The following is a 23625-nucleotide window of genomic DNA, read 5'->3' as shown; positions in this document are numbered from 1 at the left end:
AGCTTTATCATGTTTAGGCCACTGTTTTGTACTACCATACCATTGGGACATCTCTTGCATGCTGTGTCCAGGACATGCAAGTATAGTATGACTAGTGATCGAGTCTATCTTTTTATTTTTTGGAGACCTTCTTCTATACAGGAGTATAGCTAGTAAAAGAGTGCCTGAGTACTTGGTCTATTGTTTGGCTGAATTTCAATGACTGCTTTATATTTTATTGTTTTATATAGGACTACATTATATACTAGTGGATTTTAATGCACCCTTAAAGGGGTTATCTGAGCCTGGAAATGCCCCCCATATGCCTGGGCCTCTCACTCACAATGTGCTTACCTGGCTCCTCACTCCTGGTCCCCGCACGGCCGCCGTTGCCTCTCCCCATGTGCGGATGAAAACATCCGGTGTCGGGGGGAGCAGCAAATAGGCCATGATGGGGATGAGCCTCCCTAGTGTCATCCGCGATGCTAGGGAGGCTCGTCCCCATCACCGCCTGCCATTGGCTGCCCCCCTTCCCCGACACCGGATGTTTTCATCGGCGCATGGGGAGAAGCAGTGGCAGCCATGCGGGGACCAGGAGCGGCGCAGGAAGCGGGAAGCCAGGTAGAATCAGTATGAGGGGCCCGTGCATATGGGGGGGGGGGGCATTTCCTATCTCAGATAACCCCTTTAAATAATCTGATGTGTAGTTGTAATTGTCTGTACAGAAAAATGTAATGTTTCATAAAATGTTTCACTGTACTTTAAACCTTTTTCTTATGAAAATCATTAAAAACCTAATATGCCCAACCTGATTTAGAATTCATTGATAAATATTGGTTATTTTTCTGGAGAGCCAGAGCTTTAAAAGAATATTGTCAGTTGGTTTACACCTAATGATGAGTGAATATATTCAAAATTAATTGGATTCATTCCGAATTTCACAACAAATTGTCATAAAACTAATCAGAAATGTTTTGATTTGTTTTGGATAAATCATGTAAAATGGCACTCAACACCATTTAATGTCTATGTTGGTGGGCAAATCCATGAGGGAGGAAGAAGATGGTCACATGACACTAGGAAGAGATGTAGGGGAGAGCTTGCCCTGATTGGCTCAGAGGCTAACATACTGCCTGAATCAGCCAAACGGGAGGGCAGCAGGCTGGGAGGTGTCACTGCAAAATGAGCAGAACATCATTCTGTAATGTGCTTGCGTCCTGGAAGTATCCTGTGTTGTTGGCTCTGTTTGCCAAACAGAAATCCACTGTTAAATTGTGAAAGGAACTGTATAAGAAGATTATAGGGAGAGAATAGGAGATATTTTGGAAGTGAGGGAGTTAGAACTGGTCACTATCAGATTTACTGTATTAGCTGGCAGGCTAATCAGCTCAGCTTTTGGCAAATAGTTCTAAATTACAGATACCTGCAAAAACAGGGGAAAAAAACGTTTTTCGATAAGTTTCACTACATTCATGCAAGTGCTGAGGAATTGCCCCTGCTATTTTAACTTTGTAATTGGGCATTTTAGTGCATTACACCTGTGTTATTGAACACGTACTGTACATTGCTGCAAGATAAGGGGTGGATAGGGTACAGCAGCAGCATATGCATTTCACATCAGAAACATAAATTATAAACATGTTGCTGAAGGCAACTGCATTACGTCTAGTTCATAAGACATCTGGAATCATTGCAAAATTTGTAGTCAAATCCGAGTTTAAGTGAACACTTATTATTTAAAAAAAGGGTTTAATAATTTTACTGCAATAAAAATAAAAAATAAAATAGTAATAATACGGCAATAAAGCTGTGTTATGTACATTGCTGCAAGGTAAGAGGTGGATAAGGTAGAGCAGCAGCATACACATTTCAGATAATTACCAAAAATCTATATTACTAAAAGAAACAACATCATAGCGTCTAATTAAAAATATGTTTATCATCAAGGCAAAAAAAGTGCATTGTCACACCCAAGTGTTAGTGAAGGGCCAGTATTACTGCATCAGAGCGTGTAGTGCAAACATGTTTCACTGCAAAAATTCTATTATTACCATTCTAAATTCTCAATTCCAGTCTGCAGTGTGTTTGTGGAAGGGGAGGGATTTGGGATATTTTATTTCACCTTTGCCTTTAAATTGCAGATAAAACACTTGCACTTTTGCTATTACCATTTATTAATCTGTGTGGGTACTAACCTCGTGACTTTTTATTATTAGACCTAATAATAAAGTGTATGGAAAACGGGAGTGCAAAACAAATGACTCATGCCTTGCCAGAGTCAGTATGTGGGTAGCAGCACCAGCCATCCATCCAGTAGTAGTAGGCTACAGTGTTCCCTGGCTTCTGAAAGGCACACCATTATTATTGAGGACAAAGAAGGTGAGATTGTGGACTGGATTGCTCATTTCTCCTCTCAGTCAAAGCAGGATGATGTGGTGGTCACTTCTGAGTCTGACTCTGTCTTGGAGCGATAGGTCACAACATTCATCCTGCTTCTCCTCTTTGCAACCCAGAGACGCCTTTCAGTTGCATCCTCTCTGTCATCACTGCCCCTTTTTAGTGGGGTACTGTGAGGGATACCACCCCTGGTGCCCGATTGACGTCAACTACGTCGAGCTCATGAGATACGGTATGGTGACTGGCTACCAAGGCGTGACTTTACACCCTCCTGGAGGAGCGGGTAAGGTCAGTCTTGGTACAGTTTTCACAGATTCCTCCTATCCACACTAGCACAGAGAGGCAACAAGCTGAGAGAGCCCGGAAAGACTGCCACCAGATCCTTGTTTGATATAAGCCAGGTCCACTAACGGGATTATATAGGGTAAAAAACCAACCTGCGGTAGCGTATTACTAGGCCGAAACACGGACGTGGGAATTCGTGATCGAGATACCAGACAGCAAAAGATTAAATTATATATTTAATCGCCTTAAGAGCTCACTAGAAATAACACTATACACACAAAGAATATATCAGTGGTCTGAGGTTACAAATACAGGTGGTATGGTACAAACAGGATTAAACAGAGAGAAAGTCAGTTTACCAGATGGATGGGTCCTTTTGGGTTGTGATGAGTCCTTTGCTGTAGTCCCATGGAGGGCAGTGATGTCAGCAGGTTGCAGGTCCCTCTAAACACATGGCATGATGTGAACCTCCTTCAGAGAAAAAGAGACGCCCGCTTGCTGGCATAAGCCTTTTAACCTGTAGCCGACCCATCTGCTGGGCTGGCAGCGCATGAGCCAAAAAAACGATTAGGGCTCAGGGCTCCAGACCAGAATGTCCCAGGGAGGTGGTTCCGGGACCAATGGATCCGCCTGGGTTCTTGTTACCAGTAGAGTCCAAGCATGGTACCGTTATTTGGTTTCTGTGGGGAGATAGGTATATCTCCCCTCCGTGGCATCCCACCGCCATACTATGACCACGGGCCTGTTCATCGTTGCCACAGGGACACAAGTATGTATCTGGTTTATTTCTGTGATGGACGAGTGATTCATAATTTATTATAAATCACCAGTTCCATGCTGTCTGCTAAATTTGACTGAACTGGGTACTGGCCTAGACCCCCTGCAGAGAGGTCTTTCCTGTTCCATTAGCTGGGTTCCTGGCTGGCTGAATGGAGGTGAGAAATTGTAAACAAAGGTGGCCTGCAAGAAGTTCTCTGCCAGATGGCTGGGCTTTGAAGCAGGGCCCTCCTGTGGAGTTCACTACCTCTGCTATCTGGACAGCTGGACATAAAATAATAATCCATATTCCTGACATGTACTTTCTTTTTTTCATAAGAAGAGGCAACAAAACCCCATCACTAAATAGGAAAGGTAGTTCGCAAAGTCTCCCTGTTGATATGTTGTATGAGAATAGTCAGCATTTGGACCACCATGAGGAGGGGGTTCAGGCAGAGGTGGAGGGGGTTGTTTTGGTGATGATTGCACTTGTAACCATGCCGGTAATGGTAGGGTCAGTAGTAATGGAAAAGGCTGAGGACTCTGATGATGATTGCATGTTGGAAAGTACCTGGTAGCCAGATCGGGGTGCTGTGGAGAAGGTAAAATCAAAGGAGGGTAGTGACAGCAGCAGCGATAAAGTGCAGAGGGAATGTACAACCAGAAGCTCCCAAAGAACTGCCATGGCTTGATCTGCTTCAGGAACTGGTGATGCTGCAGATACTGTGGGCACAGGCCCAAAACGTGCTAGCCCTAAGCCAAGCTCAGCTACTGCTAGCTCTGTGCGGAGTGTCCAAGTATCTTCCATCTAGCAGTTTTCTCCTCCATGCCAGAAAAAAAGCATTGTCATGTGCAAGATCTGCAGGATTAAAATAAGCATTGGGCGTTACAAAATAAACATAGGCACCACGGCTCTATTGCAGCACATGTATTGGCATTACCCAATTCAGTGGGAAATAGAAGTGGCCACCAACTAGCACAATAAGAGTGTCTTTACTATTCTTTGAAGCAGTCAGGCTGCATTCACATGCAGTACAGTGTCATTGTCATCATTTAACACCTTCTTCTACTCAGCCTACTCCACTCCATTGTCAACTATCAATAACAGAATGTGTGGCCAAGTAAAACCTCTACACACCCGGCAACTTGCTGGTGCACAGGCTTAATTTCCACCTCGTCAAGTTGCTGGCAGCGCATTTTAGTAGAGTCTGCTGATTTTAGGGATCTGATGGGGTGCACCCATCCCTACTGGAAGATACTTAGCTGGCATTATTTCTCCAAAAAAGACACAATCTCAGGTGAAGAACCTGGGACGCTCCTTGCAATTCTCACTGTGCACATTTGTCTCAGTTTGGTTCCCATACCAGCCTCTTATCTGTCTCCTCCATGGACATCCTCCCGTCCCCAGTAGCAGCAGGGAAGAGCATCACTCCCACTCTCCCTCCCTCCTATCACATGTGTAAATTGAAGCATTGTCATGCTGTGTTAGAACTGATGGGGCTGGGCAAGCGTAGCCAGTGCCACACAGCCAATCATATATTACTATGCATCAAGCATGAAACATACCACTGGCTGTCTCACCAACCAGCTTCAACTGGGAAAGTGACAATTAGAGATGGCCCGAACTATCCGACGGCGAACAGTTCCCGGCGAACATAGCTTGTTCGCGTTCGCCTCTGCCGGGCGAACACATGCGATGTTCGGTCCGCCCCCTATACATCATCATTGAGCAAACTTTGACCCTGTACCTCACAGTCAGCAGACACATTCCAGCCAATCAGCAGCATACCCTCCCTCCCAGACCCTCCCACCTCCTGCACAGCATCCATTTTAGATTCATTCTGAAGCTGCAGTCTTAGTGAGAGGAGGGAGACTGTAACTGCTGCTGATTTAATTGGGAAATCGATAGCTAGGCTAGTGAATTCAGTGTCCACTCCAGTCCTGAAAGACTCATCTGATCTCTGCTGTAAGGACAGCGTCCTGACAGCACCCCAAAAAGCCCTTTTTAGGGCTGCAACATTAGTCTGCTTTTTTTTTTTCCTTTATATACATATTGCAGTTGCCTGGCCTGCCTGTGTGTGAGGAGCTGCAGGCCCACAGACTGTAGTGTGCCCACTGCCAGTGCTCACCCCTGTCATTCCGTGTGGCACAGGACTTTGCTTAAAAAAAGGCACTTAATTTTTACACTTTAATCTAAGGTTAGTTGCCTGCCAGTGTGTGTCAGGCTGACTTCCACTGACTGTAGTGTGCCCACTGCCAGTGCCCACCACTCATACCGGCTGGCACAGGACTTTGCTTAAAAAAAAGGCACTTCATTTTTACACTTTAATCTAAGGTTAGTTGCCTGCCAGTGTGTGTCAGGCCGACTTCAACTGACTGTAGTGTGCCCACTGCCAGTGCCCACCCCTGTCATCCCGAGTGGCACAGGACTTTGCTTAAAAAATAGGCACTTAATTTTTACACTTTAATCTAAGGTTAGTTGCCTGCCAGTGTGTGTCAGGCTGACTTCCACTGACTGTAGTGTGCCCACTGCCAGTGCCCACCACTCATACCGGCTGGCACAGGACTTTGCATAAAAAAGGCATTTAATTTTTACACTTTAGTGTAATTTCAGCTGCTTGCCTGCTGCTAGTGTGTGTCAGGCCGACTTCAACTGACTGTAGTGTGCCCACTGCCAGTGCCCACCCCTGTCATCCCGTGTGGCACAGGACTTTGCTTAAAAAAAAGGCACTTCATTTTTACACTTTAATCTAAGGTTAGTTGCCTGCCAGTGTGTGTCAGGCCGACTTCAACTGACTGTAGTGTGCCCACTGCCAGTGCCCACCCCTGTCATCCCGAGTGGCACAGGACTTTGCTTAAAAAATAGGCACTTAATTTTTACACTTTAATCTAAGGTTAGTTGCCTGCCAGTGTGTGTCAGGCTGACTTCCACTGACTGTAGTGTGCCCACTGCCAGTGCCCACCACTCATACCGGCTGGCACAGGACTTTGCTTAAAAAAGGCATTTAATTTTTACACTTTAATGTAATTTCAGCTGCTTGCCTGCTGCTAGTGTGTGTCAGGCCGACTTCAACTGACTGTAGTGTGCCCACTGCCAGTGCCCACCCCTGTCATACCGAGTGGCACAGGACTTTGCTTAAAAAATAGGCACTTAATTTTTACACTTTAATCTAAGGTTAGTTGCCTGCCAGTGTGTGTCAGGCTGACTTCCACTGACTGTAGTGTGCCCACTGCCAGTGCCCACCACTCATACCGGCTGGCACAGGACTTTGCTTAAAAAAGGCATTTAATTTTTACACTTTAATGTAATTTCAGCTGCTTGCCTGCTGCTAGTGTGTGTCAGGCCGACTTCAACTGACTGTAGTGTGCCCACTGCCAGTGCCCACCCCTGTCATACCGAGTGGCACAGGACTTTGCTTAAAAAATAGGCACTTAATTTTTACACTTTAATCTAAGGTTAGTTGCCTGCCAGTGTGTGTCAGGCTGACTTCCACTGACTGTAGTGTGCCCACTGCCAGTGCCCACCACTCATACCGGCTGGCACAGGACTTTGCATAAAAAAGGCATTTAATTTTTACACTTTAGTGTAATTTCAGCTGCTTGCCTGCTGCCAGTGTGTGTCAGGCCCGCTTCCACTGACTGTAGTGTGCCCACTGCCAGTGCCAACCACTGATACCGGGTGGCACAGTAGCTTGCCGATAAATAAGGCATTTAATTTTTAGACAGTAGTCTAAATTCAGTTGCTTGCCTGCTGCCAGTGTGTGTCAGGCCCTCTTCCACTGACTGTAGTGTGCCCACTGCCAGTGCCAACCACTCATACCGGGTGGCACAGTAGCTTGCCGATAAATAAGGCATTTAATTTTTACACTTTAGTGTAATTTCAGTTGCTTGCCTGCTGCCAGTGTGTGTCAGGCCCGCTTCTACTGACTGTAGTGTGCCCACTGCCAGTGCCAACCACTGATACCATCTCCCCGTTCGAAAAATCTATTCAATAAATGGCACCCAGATTGGGGACGTTAGAGGGATTAAACTGATGAGAATAGTACTACAGAAAATACCACTCATATCGGGTGTGACAGTAAATTGCACGGCGCAGACGCAGTCACCGTGGATAAAAACAAAGGGGAGGGAGCCAGCGTTTTTTTAACCATCTCCCCGTTCGAAAAATCAATTCAATTGACCTTTCGGGGACCCTTGGTGTTGTACGTGGCTGGGTGGAGGAAGAAACCTTCAATGACATCACCGGGACGTGGCTAGCTTGGTATCCAACCTTGTGCAAATGGGGAGTTTGCGGTTGTGCAAATGAACTGTTTGCGGTGCATTAAAAGGGGAGTTTGGTCTGTCAATGTCTGTGATGCGGGCGTAACCCTTACACTACCTGATCGATACAACATCATACCTGATCGTATACACACACTGGATGTTTTAAAGCACGTTATTCCAAACAATTTAGGAATGTTAGTTGATTTATGCCCTTTATGGATTAAAACCCGACTCTGCGTCCACTACGTAATTTTCCATGGGAGTTTTGCCATAGATCCCCCTCCGGCATGCCACAGTCCAGGTGTTAGACCCCTTGAAACAACTTTCTCATCACTATTGTGGCCAGAAAGAGTCCCTGTGGGTTTTAAAATTCGCCTGTCTATTGAAGTCTATGGCGGTTCGCCCGGTTCGCCAGTTTGCGAACATTTGCGGAAGTTCTCGTTCGCTGTTCGCGAACTGAAAATTTTATGTTCGCGACATCACTAGTGACAATGGCTGGAACATCATAACTGTATTGCGTTTGGGAAAATACCACATGTCCCCTGTATGGCCCACGTGATAAAGCTAGTCGTGCAACACAGTATACTTGCTTGTAAAAGGTGCTAACAATGTACAGGAGACTGTGCTTGCATTGCAGCCATATGCCTCCTGGGTATTCCCCCCTTAATGTGTGATGTTCCAACTCGCTGGAATACCACTTTGCAGATGCATGAGCATCTGTATGGGCAGCATAAAGCAATTCAAAGAGACCACAACATTTGTCAGTAGGGACAACTACAGTATGCTATAAACATTGTCATCCCAATTCATGTTGATAAAACAAGGTGCAACCGCAGAAGAAGAATAGCTGACACATTTTGCTGGCCACCCTGTGGCTGTTGAGGACCCAATAGGGGAGGAGCATTTGGTGGTTGAGGAAGATGATGATGACAATGACACCGGAGATGGCTCAGCAAAAGGAACGTCAGGATCAGATTCTGGTCCATCTACGCAAAGTGAACATCCATCTAAATGACCTGATTTCCACCAACCTTGCATCTGCTGCAGCAGCTAATCCGGCACGTGCTCCGCCAACTCCCTATGTGCCAGAATCAAGCCCCTATCTGTCAGCTCCACCACGCTTTGATGGAGACCCTAAACAAGGGGTTATTTAACCCCTAAAAAGGGGTTATCTCTACAACAAGAGGTTGAGGAGCCAACCCGGAGGGAGGCCATTTTGGATTTGGTATTCACAAATGGGGATTCGGTATATGATGTCATTGTAGGCGAAACCTTGGGATCTAGTGATCACCAGTCAGTGTGGTTTAATATAAGAACTGTGAAAGAGTCCCACCACACAAAAACAAAAGTTTTAGATTTTAGAAAAACAGACTTTTCAAAAATGAAATTAGTCATAAATGAGTCCTTATCAGACTGGAACGGATTACATGGAGTCCAGGAGAAATGGGACTACTTAAAAGGTGCATTATTGAAGGCAACAGAAAATTGCATTAGACTTGTCAGTAAAAGCAAAAAAAGGAAGAGACCATTGTGGTACTCAGCAGAAGTGGCCCAAATCATTAAAAATAAAAAGCTAGCATTTTGTAATTATAAAAAAAAACAGAGCAATGAAGATAAGGAAATCTACAAGATTAGGCAGAAAGAGGCCAAGCAAGTTATAAGAACTTCTAAAGCGCAGGCAGAAGAAAAACTAGCTCAGTCTATGAAAAAAGGGGATAAGATATTCTTCAGATATATAAATGAAAAAAGGAAATTAAAACAAGGAATAACTAAATTAAAAACAAAGGACGGAAGGTATGTAGAAGAGAATAAAGGGCTAGCCGACTGCCTTAATGAATACTTCTGTTCAGTTTTTACAAAAGAAAAAGAAGGAGAAGGACCTCCACTAGAAAGGATGACTAATAAATCGTTTGATGCATGTGTCTTTACAGAGGAAGATGTTCTAAGTTTGCTGTCTAAAGTGAAGACAAATAAGTCACAGGGGCCTGATGAGATACACCCAAAATTATTAAAAGAGCTTAGTGGTGAGCTGGCAAAACCGTTAACAGATTTATTTAACCAATCATTAGTAACAGGAGTCGTCCCGGAAGATTGGAAATTGGCAAATGTCGTGCCCATTCACAAGAAAGGTAGTAGGGAGGAATCGAGCAACTATAGACCAGTGAGTCTGACATCAATAGTAGGCAAATTAATGGAAACCCTATTAAAGGATAGGATTGTGGAACATCTAAAATCCCATGGATTGCAAGATGAAAAACAACATGGGTTTACTTCAGGGAGATCATGTCAAACAAATCTTATAGATTTTTAGGACTGGAGGACTGGGTGACTAAAATAATAGACGGTGGAGGTGCAGTAGACATCGCATATCTAGATTTTAGTAAGGCTTTTGACACTGTCCCACATAGAAGACTTATCAATAAACTGCAGTCATTGAGCATGGACTCCCATATTGTTGAGTGGATTAGGCAGTGGCTGAGTGACAGACAGCAGAGGGTTGTAGTCAATGGAGAACCTTCAAAACAAGGTCATGTTACCAGTGGAGTTCCACAGGGATCTGTACTGGGACCAATTTTGTTTAATATCTTCATAAGTGATATTGCAAAAGGCCTCGATGGTAAGGTTTGTCTTTTTGCTGATGACACAAAGATATGTAACAGGGTTGATGTTCCTGGAGGGAAACGCCAAATGGAAAAGGATTTAGGAAAACTAGAAGAATGGTCAGAACTCTGGCAACTGAAATTTAATGTGGATAAGTGCAAGATAATGCACCTGGGGCGTAAAAACCCAAGGGCAGAATATAGAATATTTGACACAGTCCTGACCTCAGTATCTGAGGAAAGGGATTTAGGAGTAATTATTTCAGAAGACTTAAAGGTGGGAAGACAATGTAATAGGGCAGCACGAAATGCCAGCAGAATGCTTGGATGTATAGGGAGAGGTATAAGCAGTAGAAAGAGTGAAGTGCTTATGCCGCTGTACAGAACACTGGTGAGACCTCACTTGGAGTATTGTGCGCAGTACTGGAGGCCATATCTCCAGAAGGATATAGATACTCTAAAGAGAGTTCAGAGAAGAGCTACTAAACTAGTACATGGATTGCAGGATAAAACTTACCAGGAAAGGTTAAAGGACCTTAATATGTATAGCTTGGAAGAAAGAAGAGACAGAGGGGATATGATAGAAACTTTTAAATACATAAAGGGAATCAACTCAGTAAAGGAGGAGAGCATATTTAAAAGAAGAAAAACTACCACAAGAGGACACAGTTTTAAATTAGAGGGGCAAAGGTTTAAAAGTAATATAAGGAAGTATTACTTTACTGAGATAGTAGTGGATGCATGGAATAGCCTTCCTGCAGAAGTGGTAGCTGCAAATACAGTGAAGGAGTTTAAGCATGCATGGGATAGGCATAAGGCTATCCTTCATATAAGATAGGGCCAGGGACTATTCATAGGATTCAGATATATTGGGCAGACTAGATGGGCCAAATGGTTCTTATCTGCCGACACATTCTATGTTTCTATGTTTTTTAATAATCAGTGCAATCTGCACTTTGAACTGTAGCCGCATCAGTTCATCTCTGACCAAACCAAGGTTGCTTTTTTAATTTTGCACCTTACAGGAGAAGCCCTGGCATGGATCAACCCACTCTAGGAGAGGTATGACCCAGTACTTATGGATCTACAGGCCTTCCTACAGGCTTTCCGTAGGGTGTTTGATGAGCCAGGACGCACCAAGTCAGCGGCTTCTTTTATGCTGTGGCTGCGCAAAGGAGGTCAGTCCATGGGCCAGTATGCAGTCCACTTCCGGACTCTTGCCTCTGAATTTGGCTGCAATTATCAGGCCTTAGTGGCCGCCTTCTGGGAGCGTCTTTCTGGGAAAATTAAGGATGAATTTGGCGGTTGGGATATCCCCTCTACCCTGGATGATTTTATTTCCATGGCAACCCGAATTTATCTGCGCTTCCAGGAATGTGCTAGGGAGATGGCAAGAGAGAAAAAAAAAAACATCTATTGTCTTCTTTCCAGCAATCTTTAGTCCCTCAGCCTTCCATGTCTGCTGCTGTGACAGAAGTCATGCAGCTTCACCAAGTCGCTCTAACTGAACAAGAATGTGATCACCGTCGCACAAGGAGAATTTGCTTCTACTGGGGAAGTGCTGGACATCTTCTCCGTTCCTGTCCTCTAAAGCCGGGATACTCCCAAGCCTAGGGTCTGCTGGGGAAGCTACCCTAGGTGAAGACAATTGGGAGATGGTCAATTCACGGAGATAACACTTCTGAATTCTGGAGCAGCAGGGAACTTCCTGCAACAAGGCTTTGGATTGTCATGAGATTCCTGTTTGACGCCTGAAGAGTCCTCTGACGGTATCGTCCATCACTGAACCTGTAAAATTACAGGTGGGAGTGCTTCATACTGAACTGATTTTGTTCTGGTCCTCTCTGGTCTCTCTCATTCTCTACTTCTGGGACTTCCATGGCTTTGTGTTCATGAACCTGTTCTTGACTGGAGGCCCGGAGGACTCGCATGTCATTCCTGACAAATTGCAGGACATGCTGGACAACAAAAGACTTTCAAGTTTATTGCTCAACGGTACTGGAGGTCATCCATGAGGCAAGACATCCAAGAGTTTCTCACTGTCTCTCCTTCATGTGCACAGAATAAAACCTCCAAGCAACATCCAGCGGGCCTCTTACTTCCTCTTCCTGTTCCTGAGGCTCCTTGGCAACAGATAGCCATGGATTTTACTATTGATCTACCCTTATCCTCTGGGTGTTCTGTGATCTGGGTTCTGGTGGATCGTTTTTCCAAAATGGTGTACTTCATACCTCTGCCTGGTCTTCCTTCTGCTCCCCACCATATTGTGTCAGATAGAGGTATGCAGTTCATGTCTAAGTTCTGGAGAGCTCTTTGTAATCTTTTGAATCTGTCTTTGGATTTCTCTTCAGCTTATCATCCACAGTCTAATGATCAAGCTGAACGTGTCAATCAAATCCTGACCAATTTTTTGTGACATTTCACCAACCTCCATGATGACTGGGCTGAGTTTTCATACAATAATGATGCCAGTGAGTCTTCCAAGAAATCACAATTTTTTGTTGTTTACGGTCAACAACCTAACATCCCACTCCCAGTATCTTCTACTTCTGGTACCCCTGCAGTGGATGCTACTTCAAGAGAGTTCTCTAAAATCTAGGAGGAGACCAGGGCAGCTCTGAAAGAGGCTTCTGTGCACATGAAGGAGGCTGCTGATTAAAGAAGTAGAGATTCTCCTAAGTTCTGTCCTGGTGTGGCTTGCCTCCAAATACATCAGGCTTAAAATACCCACCTTACCCACCTACAAATTGGGTCCACGCTTTATTGGTCCATTTGAGTTTCCTACAAGCTTAAGCTGCCAGCCTCTCTCCGGTTACCAAATTCCTTCCACGCATCCCTGCTCAAACCCGTCATCCTGAATAGATTTGTCAAGAGCTCCTGTTGGAACCTATGGAGAACATCAATGCCCCTCTTCTAAAAAACAGTTTGTCTTGGGCCAGGCCTGAAGAGAAGGGGTGTAAAGGGGGGGGGGGTTCTGTGAACCCAGAACTCCATGCCTGTACTGCTGGTCCTACAAGTGGGCAAGGGCGCCGGGCTCCCTCATTCCCTCCTGCTGCCGTGCTCCACACTGACAAGTGCAGTGTTGTTAGGGTGTGCATGGGCATGCCTCTTCTGGCTTGTGAGGCAGCACGTACACGCCCTCTATCTTTCTAGCATTTGGCTGGGTTTCAGGAAGTATTTAAAGGCACTTCCTTTCCCAGAAAGGTACCTGAGCAATCTTGGTAACTAATTGTCTAGTTCCTAGTGTAGAGGTGTTTTTGGAGTTTCTGCTTTTCTGTGTACTGGACCCTGATTTTTGATTTAATGGATTTTGCTTGTTTGGCGCCTGTCTCTGACTTTATACTTCATTTATGGACTTTGCTTGATCACTGCATGCCCTGACACTGGACTTCCCCTCGTTGCTTGCACCGGTATCTCTGACCCCCTGGTCAGCTGCCACTGACAGTGGCGCAGTGGGTCCACACCAGCTTGCATAACACACATCAAACAGTCTGATGATTATTGGATAGCCATGCTTTTAGAACCTTGGAATCAAAGCAAAATGGGGGAATATTTTCCTCCTGCCGAAAGGGAGGGAAAATTACATCATTACTACGAAACACTGTGTACCCAGCTTCCTGCCACCTGCGTGTCTGAGGCTTATCTCTGCCCACTGCAGAGTCCCTTACCACCAATCATCTCTGCTACCACAAGAAGCAGTAGCCATAGCAGCAGCCGCCAGTTCAGTATCATCAATGTGATGAAGAAATTAATGTGCCATGCTAGGCTGTGGCAAATCAACAAATGGAGACCTACCGCCTGAACTCCCAGGTTCATTCATAACAGGACTCTGGCCTTTCTCTGGTGCATACTGTGTTTCTTGGTTGAACTCGCCTGTTATGCTCTGTTTTTTTTCGCCAGCCTCCAGTGTCATTAGCATTGTGACCCCCAAACGGATGAAGTTGTCCTTCGTCAGTGTACAAAACATCACTTTTGCCACTATCACAAGATGGGTCACCAGATGGATGCTACTGCTGCCACCATGCCCCTGTGCTGTCTTCCTGTCTACCATTGTACTCTATACTGTATGGCTGCTGCTGCCACCATCATGCCACTGTGCTGTCTGCCTGCCTACTATAATGTTTCGAACCGTATGGCTGCTTCTGCCGCTGCTGCCTTCGTTGCAGCTGCTATTTCCAGCTGCTAATTTACTACTGCCACTACCATTACCACATGCCACAACACAGTTGCCACTCTTACTCATATTTACTAGTACAAACATCTACTTCTTTGTCTGTTCCATGCTGTACTGCCACTTCTGCCGCTACTATTAGGCTGGGTTCAGACCTGAGCGTATTTGATATGCGCGTTTAACGTGCGTTTTTGTCGCGCGTTTTTATGCGCGTTTTTTGCAATAGAAAACGCGCGTTTGACGCGCGTTTGTGTGATTGACTGCAGTGTCCTATGGCCACAAACGCGCGTCAAAACGCCCCAAAGAAGCTCAAGAACTTGTTTGAGCGTAGGGCGTTTTTCAGCGCGTTCAAATGCGTGCGTGAGAACCAGGGCCATAGGGAAACATTGGTTTTCATGTGTTGAGCGTTTTACAGCGCGTTTGAACGCGCTGTAAAACGCTCAAGTGTGAACCCAGCCTTAAGGCCACATGCCATTATTACCCTATCCTTTCCACATTCACATTGTACTGCTGCTCATTCCAATTAAAAAGGAGAATTTTTCCAGGCTTGTTCAGAGCAAGTCATTCTTTCTTCTGACAACTAACAATTATGCATGTATAAATATGGGCAAGCATCCCACCCCCTTAAAGCACAACTTTTGGATGCTTGTGCAAAACAAGCCACTCTTTCTTCTGACATTAACATGTATGTTTAAAGAAGGACAGGAATATGGCTCCATTGAGGCCTAAGTTTTTGATGATTGGTGTCGGCAAGCTACAGTTTTTTTTCCTATAAAACCATTTGTTTTTAAACACCATCTGTCCCGATGAGGGACAATTTTTTAAAGGTTGAGTTTTATATCTGCTATTTTTTAACACCATCAAACATACATTTACCCATATGTCATTGGCACTCTGACATTATTTATTATTGCTGTCATTGCGTTCAAGAGCTTAGGGAGGGGTTAGAGAGAAAAAAAATACAAAAAGAGATGGAGCAACTTTGATTCACGTAGAACCAATTCACAGATCAAATTTTTCCAAAATTTGACAAATCAGACACAAAACAAATTTCAAAACATTCCTCCATCCTTATTTACACCCCCAAAACCAACTCTACCATGTTACCCTGCTCCTGATGTTAGCTTTAACATGCTTTTAGATTTTGGGTAACTACTATATGATATTGCTTTGCGTAAAAAATAAAGTAATAATCATTCTAGTGCTCTATATAAACAAGTTATCTGGGTGATACTGGGAATAGTTAAACAAAACAGGCTAAAGTCATGTCTCTGGAGCATACCCAGTGAAGCACACTACATATGCGCCTATTCTGCTTTACTCAATCTTGCAGCATCCGGTGCATGCACAGTATGGCAAATGACACACTGAACTTTTAACAATTTTCAGTTAATTCTTCATTTATTTTCTACACATAAACAAAGTATTAGTTAAATGTGTACATAAAAATGAAATTATTTGTTAAATGGTTGTTTTTTTTTCTTACCAACAGAGCAATCAGGGCCCATCCAGTTAGGATCACAGCTACACAGACCTGTGTCAGTGAGGTAAGTCCCATGTCCACTGCATTGATCTGGACACTGAGTCCTTGGTAATTCACAGTTCTGGCCACCCCAGCCAGGACTGCAGAGACATTCTTTATTTACACACACTCCATGGTTGGAGCATGTTGGGTCAATACAATCCACTAAAATGACAGAGAACAGATTAAAATTTGAAATTCAAAAAACAATCATACATAATGGTTCTGTATCCATTATTATCTTCACATAAAAATACAAATACTTTGCTCAGCTTAAGTTTCGACAAAGTTTTGACAAAGCACTGTTAAGCGCGAAACGACTGTTGCCTTGTGTCACTGAGAAGTGATTCTTCTGCTCTCTGATTTATGGTGCTAAAATGCTGTCTGTTTCCATGGGCAACTGACACAATTTGAAAGGCAGCTTAAGGCCTCTTTCCCACGGGCATGTGCGCCCCATTGCTTTATTGCGGACCGCATTTGTGGATCCGCGATACACGGGTGTCGTTCCCTGGGCATTCCTCATCACGGATGCGGACCCATTCACTTCAATGGGTCCGCAAATCCGGAGATGCGGAATGGTGCGGAACAGAACCACGGAACTGAACCCTACAGAAGCACTACGGAGTGCTTCCGTAGGGTCTCGTCCCGTACTTCCGTTCCGCAAAAAGATAGAACATGTCCTATCTTTTTGTGGAACGGCCGGATCGCGAACCCATTCAAGTGAATGGGTCCGCGATCCGCTGCGGCTGCCCCACGGACTGTGCTTGTGTGCGTGCCGGTGGGAAAGAGGCCTTAAGGGAATCTGTCACCTGGTTTGAGCATATTAAGGTGTTACTACTGCCATGTACAATAAAATATCTTATTTCTTGCTGTAGTCTTCATTGTTTGTTTCATGGTTTCATTAAAGATAAAATCCACTTTTTATGTTATGCAAATGAGTGTCCAAGGTGCCCAGAGGGGCGTTATTATCCTTCTCTAGAGCCCAATAACTCCCCCCTACAGTGCCCAGCCCGCTTTCCTTTAGGGCCCGAGCACGCCTCTTCCAGCATAAGTAACTGCCCACACCCAAACTCTTTGCCGCCGCCCCCTCCGCTATGTGAAATCTCACTCAGGCGCAGTACCGTGGACTGGCTGCACAATGTAGAAGCTCCTTAGGGCAACAGCTTTAAATGTGTCACTGGTCATGCGTCAAGCAATCGCCGAGCCCAGTGACAAATTTAAAGCTATTGCTCTCAGGAGCTTCTACATCGCGCAGGCAGTCCGCGGTACTGCGCCTGCGTGAGATTTCACAGAGTGGACGCAAGGAATCTGTGGGCGTAGTTGCATCCAAATAATCACATAGCGGAGCGGGTGTGGGCAGTTACTTATGCTGGAAGAGACATGCTTGGGCTCTAAAGGAAGGCGGGCTGGGTACTGTAGAGGGGAGTTACTGTGCTCTAGAGTAGACAAACCAAAGATAAACTGAGACTACACAGGTTTTTATAATAAAATATAAATATACTTTATTCAATAATTACCATACGATATTAAATAGATAAAAAGTGGACTACACCTGAGGGGACATAACACAATATGCATATAGGTGGAGGACAATAAAAGACGACCCCTGGAGAAACTCAGGAAAGAGTATACGTCAGACATTTGCATTAGACTGTATTATCAATACATGTATATGTGTATTGTATGTATACGTATATGGATGTGTATGTATATGCATGTGTATATGCGCAAATATGTATGCGTATGTATATATACAAAAAAAATGTATTTTTTTTTCTTACGTGCTTCTATTACAACATTACTGCTTTTTGGCTTTTTTCACAATTGTCTTTTTTCACAATTTTCTTTTTTCACAATTGTCTTTCTCACATTTGTCTTTTTGATTATTCTTCACTAGTCAATCTGTGAGGTGGAGGAGTTATTTCTCTTCACTTCACACTATCTGCACTTTTTTGTATTTTGCACTTATCACTACGCCATATTCATTTGTCACTTATAGATGAATTTTATGGACATTATCATATATTTTTATGTGTTTTTGTATTTATCTTCAATAATTTCATGAATTATATGTTTTATTTTTATTTATTTATGAACTATATATATTTCATCATTTTTATTCACTTATGAATTATGTATATATTTTTTTTTTCACCTATGAATTGCACCATTTGTGTTATTTATTTATAATGTTATAAATGTATGCCATTGAGTAATTCGGGGTATGAAATTTACCATATACATTGCACCTCGGATGTTTCTTCTTTTTACCACTTACCTATGTCAAATCATGTTTTATGGTTTGAAGACCTTCCTGTGTTGTGAGGTCATGGAGCGGGATTATGTGTGCGGTCGCCTGACTGGCCATCGGGCGGTCGTGCACATCTTGCCCATTCTCCGGGGATGCCATTTCTGTCGGGCGCATAGATGCAGAGCAATCTTCTAATTAGAGACAGGTGAGCAGGGTGTTTTTAAATATGGGCACATTCACAGGGAGAGCCACATCCCCAGAGGAAGGCATTCTAGCTGAAACGTGCATCGGGCTACGTGGCTCTCCTGAGGTGGACACTACTGGTTTATGGGTATGTTACTTCATGGGGTGTGAGGGTTTTGTATAAGCGGTTGGTGCTTGCGTATGTTACATGTTTCCAGCACACTTGGCCATTTGCTACATGTAATAGAGGGATGCTCTTTGCATTTACTTTTTGAGATCCCTTTGTTATAAAATTTGTGTTCACTAGCAGTGGACACGGCCATTTAAGTGACTAACCTCTACAGGGAGTGCAGAATTATTAGGCAAGTTGTATTTTTGAGGATTAATTTTATTATTGAACAACAACCATGTTCTCAATGAACCCAAAAAACTCATTAATATCAAAGCTGAATATTTTTGGAAGTAGTTTTTAGTTTGTTTTTAGTTTTAGCTATTTTAGGGGGATATCTGTGTGTGCAGGTGACTATTACTGTGCATAATTATTAGGCAACTTAACAAAAAACAAATATATACCCATTTCAATTATTTATTTTTACCAGTGAAACCAATATAACATCTCAACATTCACAAATATACATTTCTGACATTCAAAAACAAAACAAAAACAAATCAGTGACCAATATAGCCACCTTTCTTTGCAAGGACACTCAAAAGCCTGCCATCCATGGATTCTGTCAGTGTTTTGATCTGTTCACCATCAACATTGCGTGCAGCAGCAACCACAGCCTCCCAGACACTGTTCAGAGAGGTGTACTGTTTTCCCTCCTTGTAAATCTCACATTTGATGATGGACCACAGGTTCTCAATGGGGTTCAGATCAGGTGAACAAGGAGGCCATGTCATTAGATTTTCTTCTTTTATACCCTTTCTTGCCAGCCACGCTGTGGAGTACTTGGACGCGTGTGATGGAGCATTGTCCTGCATGAAAATCATGTTTTTCTTGAAGGATGCAGACTTCTTCCTGTACCACTGCTTGAAGAAGGTGTCTTCCAGAAACTGGCAGTGGGACTGGGAGTTGAGCTTGACTCCATCCTCAACCCGAAAAGTCCCCACAAGCTCATCTTTGATGATACCAGCCCAAACCAGTACTCCACCTCCACCTTGCTGGCGTCTGAGTCGGACTGGAGCTCTCTGCCCTTTACCAATCCAGCCACGGGCCCATCCATCTGGCCCATCAAGACTCACTCTGATTTCATCAGTCCATAAAACCTTAGAAAAATCAGTCTTGAGATATTTCTTGGCCCAGTCTTGACGTTTCAGCTTGTGTGTCTTGTTCAGTGGTGGTCGTCTTTCAGCCTTTCTTACCTTGGCCATGTCTCTGAGTATTGCACACCTTGTGCTTTTGGGCACTCCAGTGATGTTGCAGCTCTGAAATATGGCCAAACTGAAGGCAAGTGGCATCTTGGCAGCTGCACGCTTGACTTTTCTCAGTTCATGGGCAGTTATTTTGCGCCTTGGTTTTTCCACACGCTTCTTGCGACCCTGTTGACTATTTTGAATGAAACGCTTGATTGTTCGATGATCACGCTTCAGAAGCTTTGCAATTTTAAGAGTGCTGCATCCCTCTGCAAGATATCTCACTATTTTTGACTTTTCTGAGCCTGTCAAGTCCTTCTTTTGACCCATTTTGCCAAAGGAAAGGAAGTTGCCTAATAATTATGCACACCTAATATAGGGTGTTGATGTCATTAGACCACACTCCTTCTCATTACAGAGATGCACATCACCTAATATGCTTAATTGGTAGTAGGCTTTCGAGCCTATACAGCTTGGAGTAAGACAACATGCATAAAGAGGATGATGTGGTCAAAATACTAATTTGCCTAATAATTCTGCATGCAGTGTATGTATGTATACATTTCTATTTACGGCCTGATTTCAGGTGATCGATGGTTACTCTTTCCATGCTCATTGAGATATGCACTTGCACTTTGATATGATTTGGGTGTGACTTCTGTATAGATTAGTGTACCCAGTGTGTACTCCAGCAAACTTGGTCTTCTTTTATTGTCCTCCACCTATATGCATATTGTGTTATGTTCCCTCAGGTGTAGTCCACTTTTTATCCGCTGTACCACATTTAATATCTTATGGTAATTATTGAATAAAGTATATTTATATTTTGTTATAAAAACCCGTGTAGTGTCAGTTTATCTTTGGTTTGTGTATATTTATGTACACTGAGTGTACTTGTGCATGTAGATCTATGTGTATTTTGTGACCGATATTGTTTAATCATGGGCTCCAGAGTAGGATAATAACGCCCCTCTGGGCACCTTGGACACTCATTTGCATATCATAAAAAGTGGATTTTATCGCTAATGAACCCATGAAACAAAAAACGAAGACTACAGCAAGAAATAAAGTATTTTAATGTACATGGCAGTAGTAACACTTTAATATGCTCAAACCAGGTGACAGATTCCCTTTAAGTAAAAAAAAAACTATGTACAAAAATAGCCCACAACACAAACACACAATCTGAACAAAAAGTATTTGGAAAGCTATTCAACTTTTTTATGTAGATTTGAACTATAAAATATTTATGCTTCTAGGACTGTATATTTATCCACAGTTGCTGAAGTGCTTTCAACATAAGCTTATGTCATGGTGCAATTCACATTTAATCCTTGAAAAATGTATCTCATATGAACATTATGTATATTTTCCTTCTGGTCTCTGAATGGGCTTATGTAAATGTTTTGGCCTTGTTAAAAGATTTTCCCTGGATTGTCCCTTAAAACATGATAACAATGATTTTTTTTTTTCCACACCAACATGGTCCATTCTGAATTCTGGTCACTGAGATGCTAGCCAAGGACAGTTTGGTTTTATTAATGCAGAAAGTAATTTTTATACCGTCAACTATTAAAAATCATGGTAGAACAGAATGGTCACAGGAGGCTCTTCAAATTTTATGTTATTAAAATTTTATGTTAAATGGTTTGGTGGAAGAATTAAGTGAAAATCGGAATTACTGGAAGAACTGCATAGCTTCCAGCAATCTATTAATAAGTACTTAAAGGCTTTCTAGACCATTGTAAATTTCAGGGCACAGAATTTCCACCCAATGGCTACAGGAAAACACAGCATATGTTAGGGTACTTTCACACTAGCGTTATTCTTTTCCGGCATTGAGTTCCGTCCTAGGGGCTCAATACCGGAAAAGAACTGATCAGTTTTATCCTAATGCATTCTGAATGGAGAGCAATCCGTACAGGATGCATCAGGATGTCTTTTTGACTTTTCAGTACGGAGATAATACCGCAGCATGGTAATGGAACTGCCTGCCGGAATCCTCTGCCGCAAGTGTGAAAGTACCCTAAGAGAGTAACTTTGCAAGCAGTACACAATGTATGACCCCACTAAACCATAACTTACAGTTATAATGTTAAATGTCATTGAAAAATTACTAGCCAGAAGACTGGCAAATAGAACACTACTAGTTAACCTAATTTGGCAATTTCTGTTATGTTCTTGCCACAACACAGTACAAAAACTGACAAATGTTCCATTTTATTTTCCATTGCATATTTGTTAATAAAGTAACAGTGTTTATGCGGCAGAATATATGGATCATATTGATTTCCATGCCACTTTCATTTCAGGTGAATTGTTTGGACGACACAATATGATGAATGTCCCAACTAAAAAGTTCAAGCTGAATTAAAAAAAAATGCTGACTCAGACTTCTTAGGCTGGGTTCACACTTGAGCGTTTTACAGCGCGTTCAAACGCGCTGTAAAACGCTCAACACATGAAAACCAATGCTTCCCTATGGCCCTGGTTCTCACTTGAGCGTTTTACAGCGCGTTTGAACGCGCTGAAAAACGCCCTACGCTCAAACAAGTTCTTGAGCTTCTTTGGGGCGTTTTGACGCGCGTTTGTGGCCATAGGACACTGCAGTCAATCACACAAACGCGCGTCAAACGCGCGTTTACTATTGCAAAAAACGCGCATAAAAACGCGCGACAAAAACGCGCGTTAAACGCGCATATCAAATACGCTCAGGTCTGAACCCAGCCTTAGTTCCATTCTGAACTTTGATAAGGGCACATAAATGACACAGCTTCATTAATTTTTGAGAAGCAATCAATACTATCAACTGCATGCTATTATAGTAACGTGTAAAATTGTATTTAGTCAAACATTAGAATAATTGTCAGAAGTAGGCATGAAAGGTGGAGTGAACGTTGATTTAACCTTTTATATGAAGTCACTATTGGAGAAAGCATGGTGCTACTGGAAACAATGAGTTCTTTACTCAATGATTCTATATTATAATCATTTGAAGTATCTTTAGCAGCAGGTGCTTAGTTTATTTACATGACCGATGCCTGCATGCCTTGTACTTATGCCCTCATGGATATTTAATGTATTTCAATGCTCTGTTAAACATATGGTTATTTTACTGTTTACCATATGCCTTATATAAAAAAAAAGCTATAAATAGTCGTTCTTTACATGGTGTACTATGAATTTTTTTTTATAATATAGTGCATTATCTTCTATTCTTTAACTAGCTGCAGGAGATGTCTGCAAAAAGATTAAGACTGGTGATGAGCAAACCCGGGCCACACTGTTCGGGTTCGTACTGAACATTACAGTATCTGGGTACCCGAACACAGACATAGGTGTGAAAGTCTGTGTTTCTGTTTGTTGTTTAAAGTTAAAATAAAGCTTGTTGAAAGGCTTCAGCACATCCAATCAACAAGTGTTTAAGCTGTGGGCACTTGGAAGCCCGGTGCACCATGTGACCCTGCATGCATAAATGCCAACTCACGTGGTGCGCCGACATTCTGCTCTGACTAGTGTGGGGACAGGACACTGCTGCAGTGAGGGATGGTGTTAGGATTTTTTTTTTTTTAATAAGTCTGAGGGTGACCTGTAGGCATTTTTGGTTGGTGCAATACAACACCTTTGCACCACTGACACAGAAATACAGTACAATACTTAATTGTGCTGTTAAGTGTGTGGGTAACCTATATTCATTTTTGGTCAGTGCAATACTACTCCTTTGCACCAGTGACACCAAAATACAATAAAAATTAATTAGGCTGTTAATTAAGTGTCATTATTGGGGTACAAAACTCCTAATTTTCATGTGTCTCACTGTTATAAGACAGTTAATCAGTCTATTAATTGTGTTGGTGACATA

General features: G+C 43.0%; 1 protein-coding gene across 1 annotated transcript in view; it reads right to left on the bottom strand.

The window, feature by feature from the left end:
* The window catches only part of TENM2 (teneurin transmembrane protein 2), a 3383593-nt gene that overhangs the window by 1195447 nt on the left and 2164521 nt on the right, over positions 1-23625 (bottom strand). Inside the window, exon 11 of the mRNA XM_040404927.1 lies at positions 15938-16138. Coding sequence (XP_040260861.1) covers positions 15938-16138 — 201 coding nt within the window. The remainder of the gene's footprint in view (positions 1-15937; positions 16139-23625) is intronic.

Source organism: Bufo bufo, chromosome 1, assembly GCF_905171765.1.
Source record: "Bufo bufo chromosome 1, aBufBuf1.1, whole genome shotgun sequence".
NCBI classification, from domain to species: domain Eukaryota; kingdom Metazoa; phylum Chordata; class Amphibia; order Anura; family Bufonidae; genus Bufo; species Bufo bufo.
Note: the sequence above shows the minus strand (reverse complement) of the source record. Positions and strands in the feature narration are given on the sequence as shown.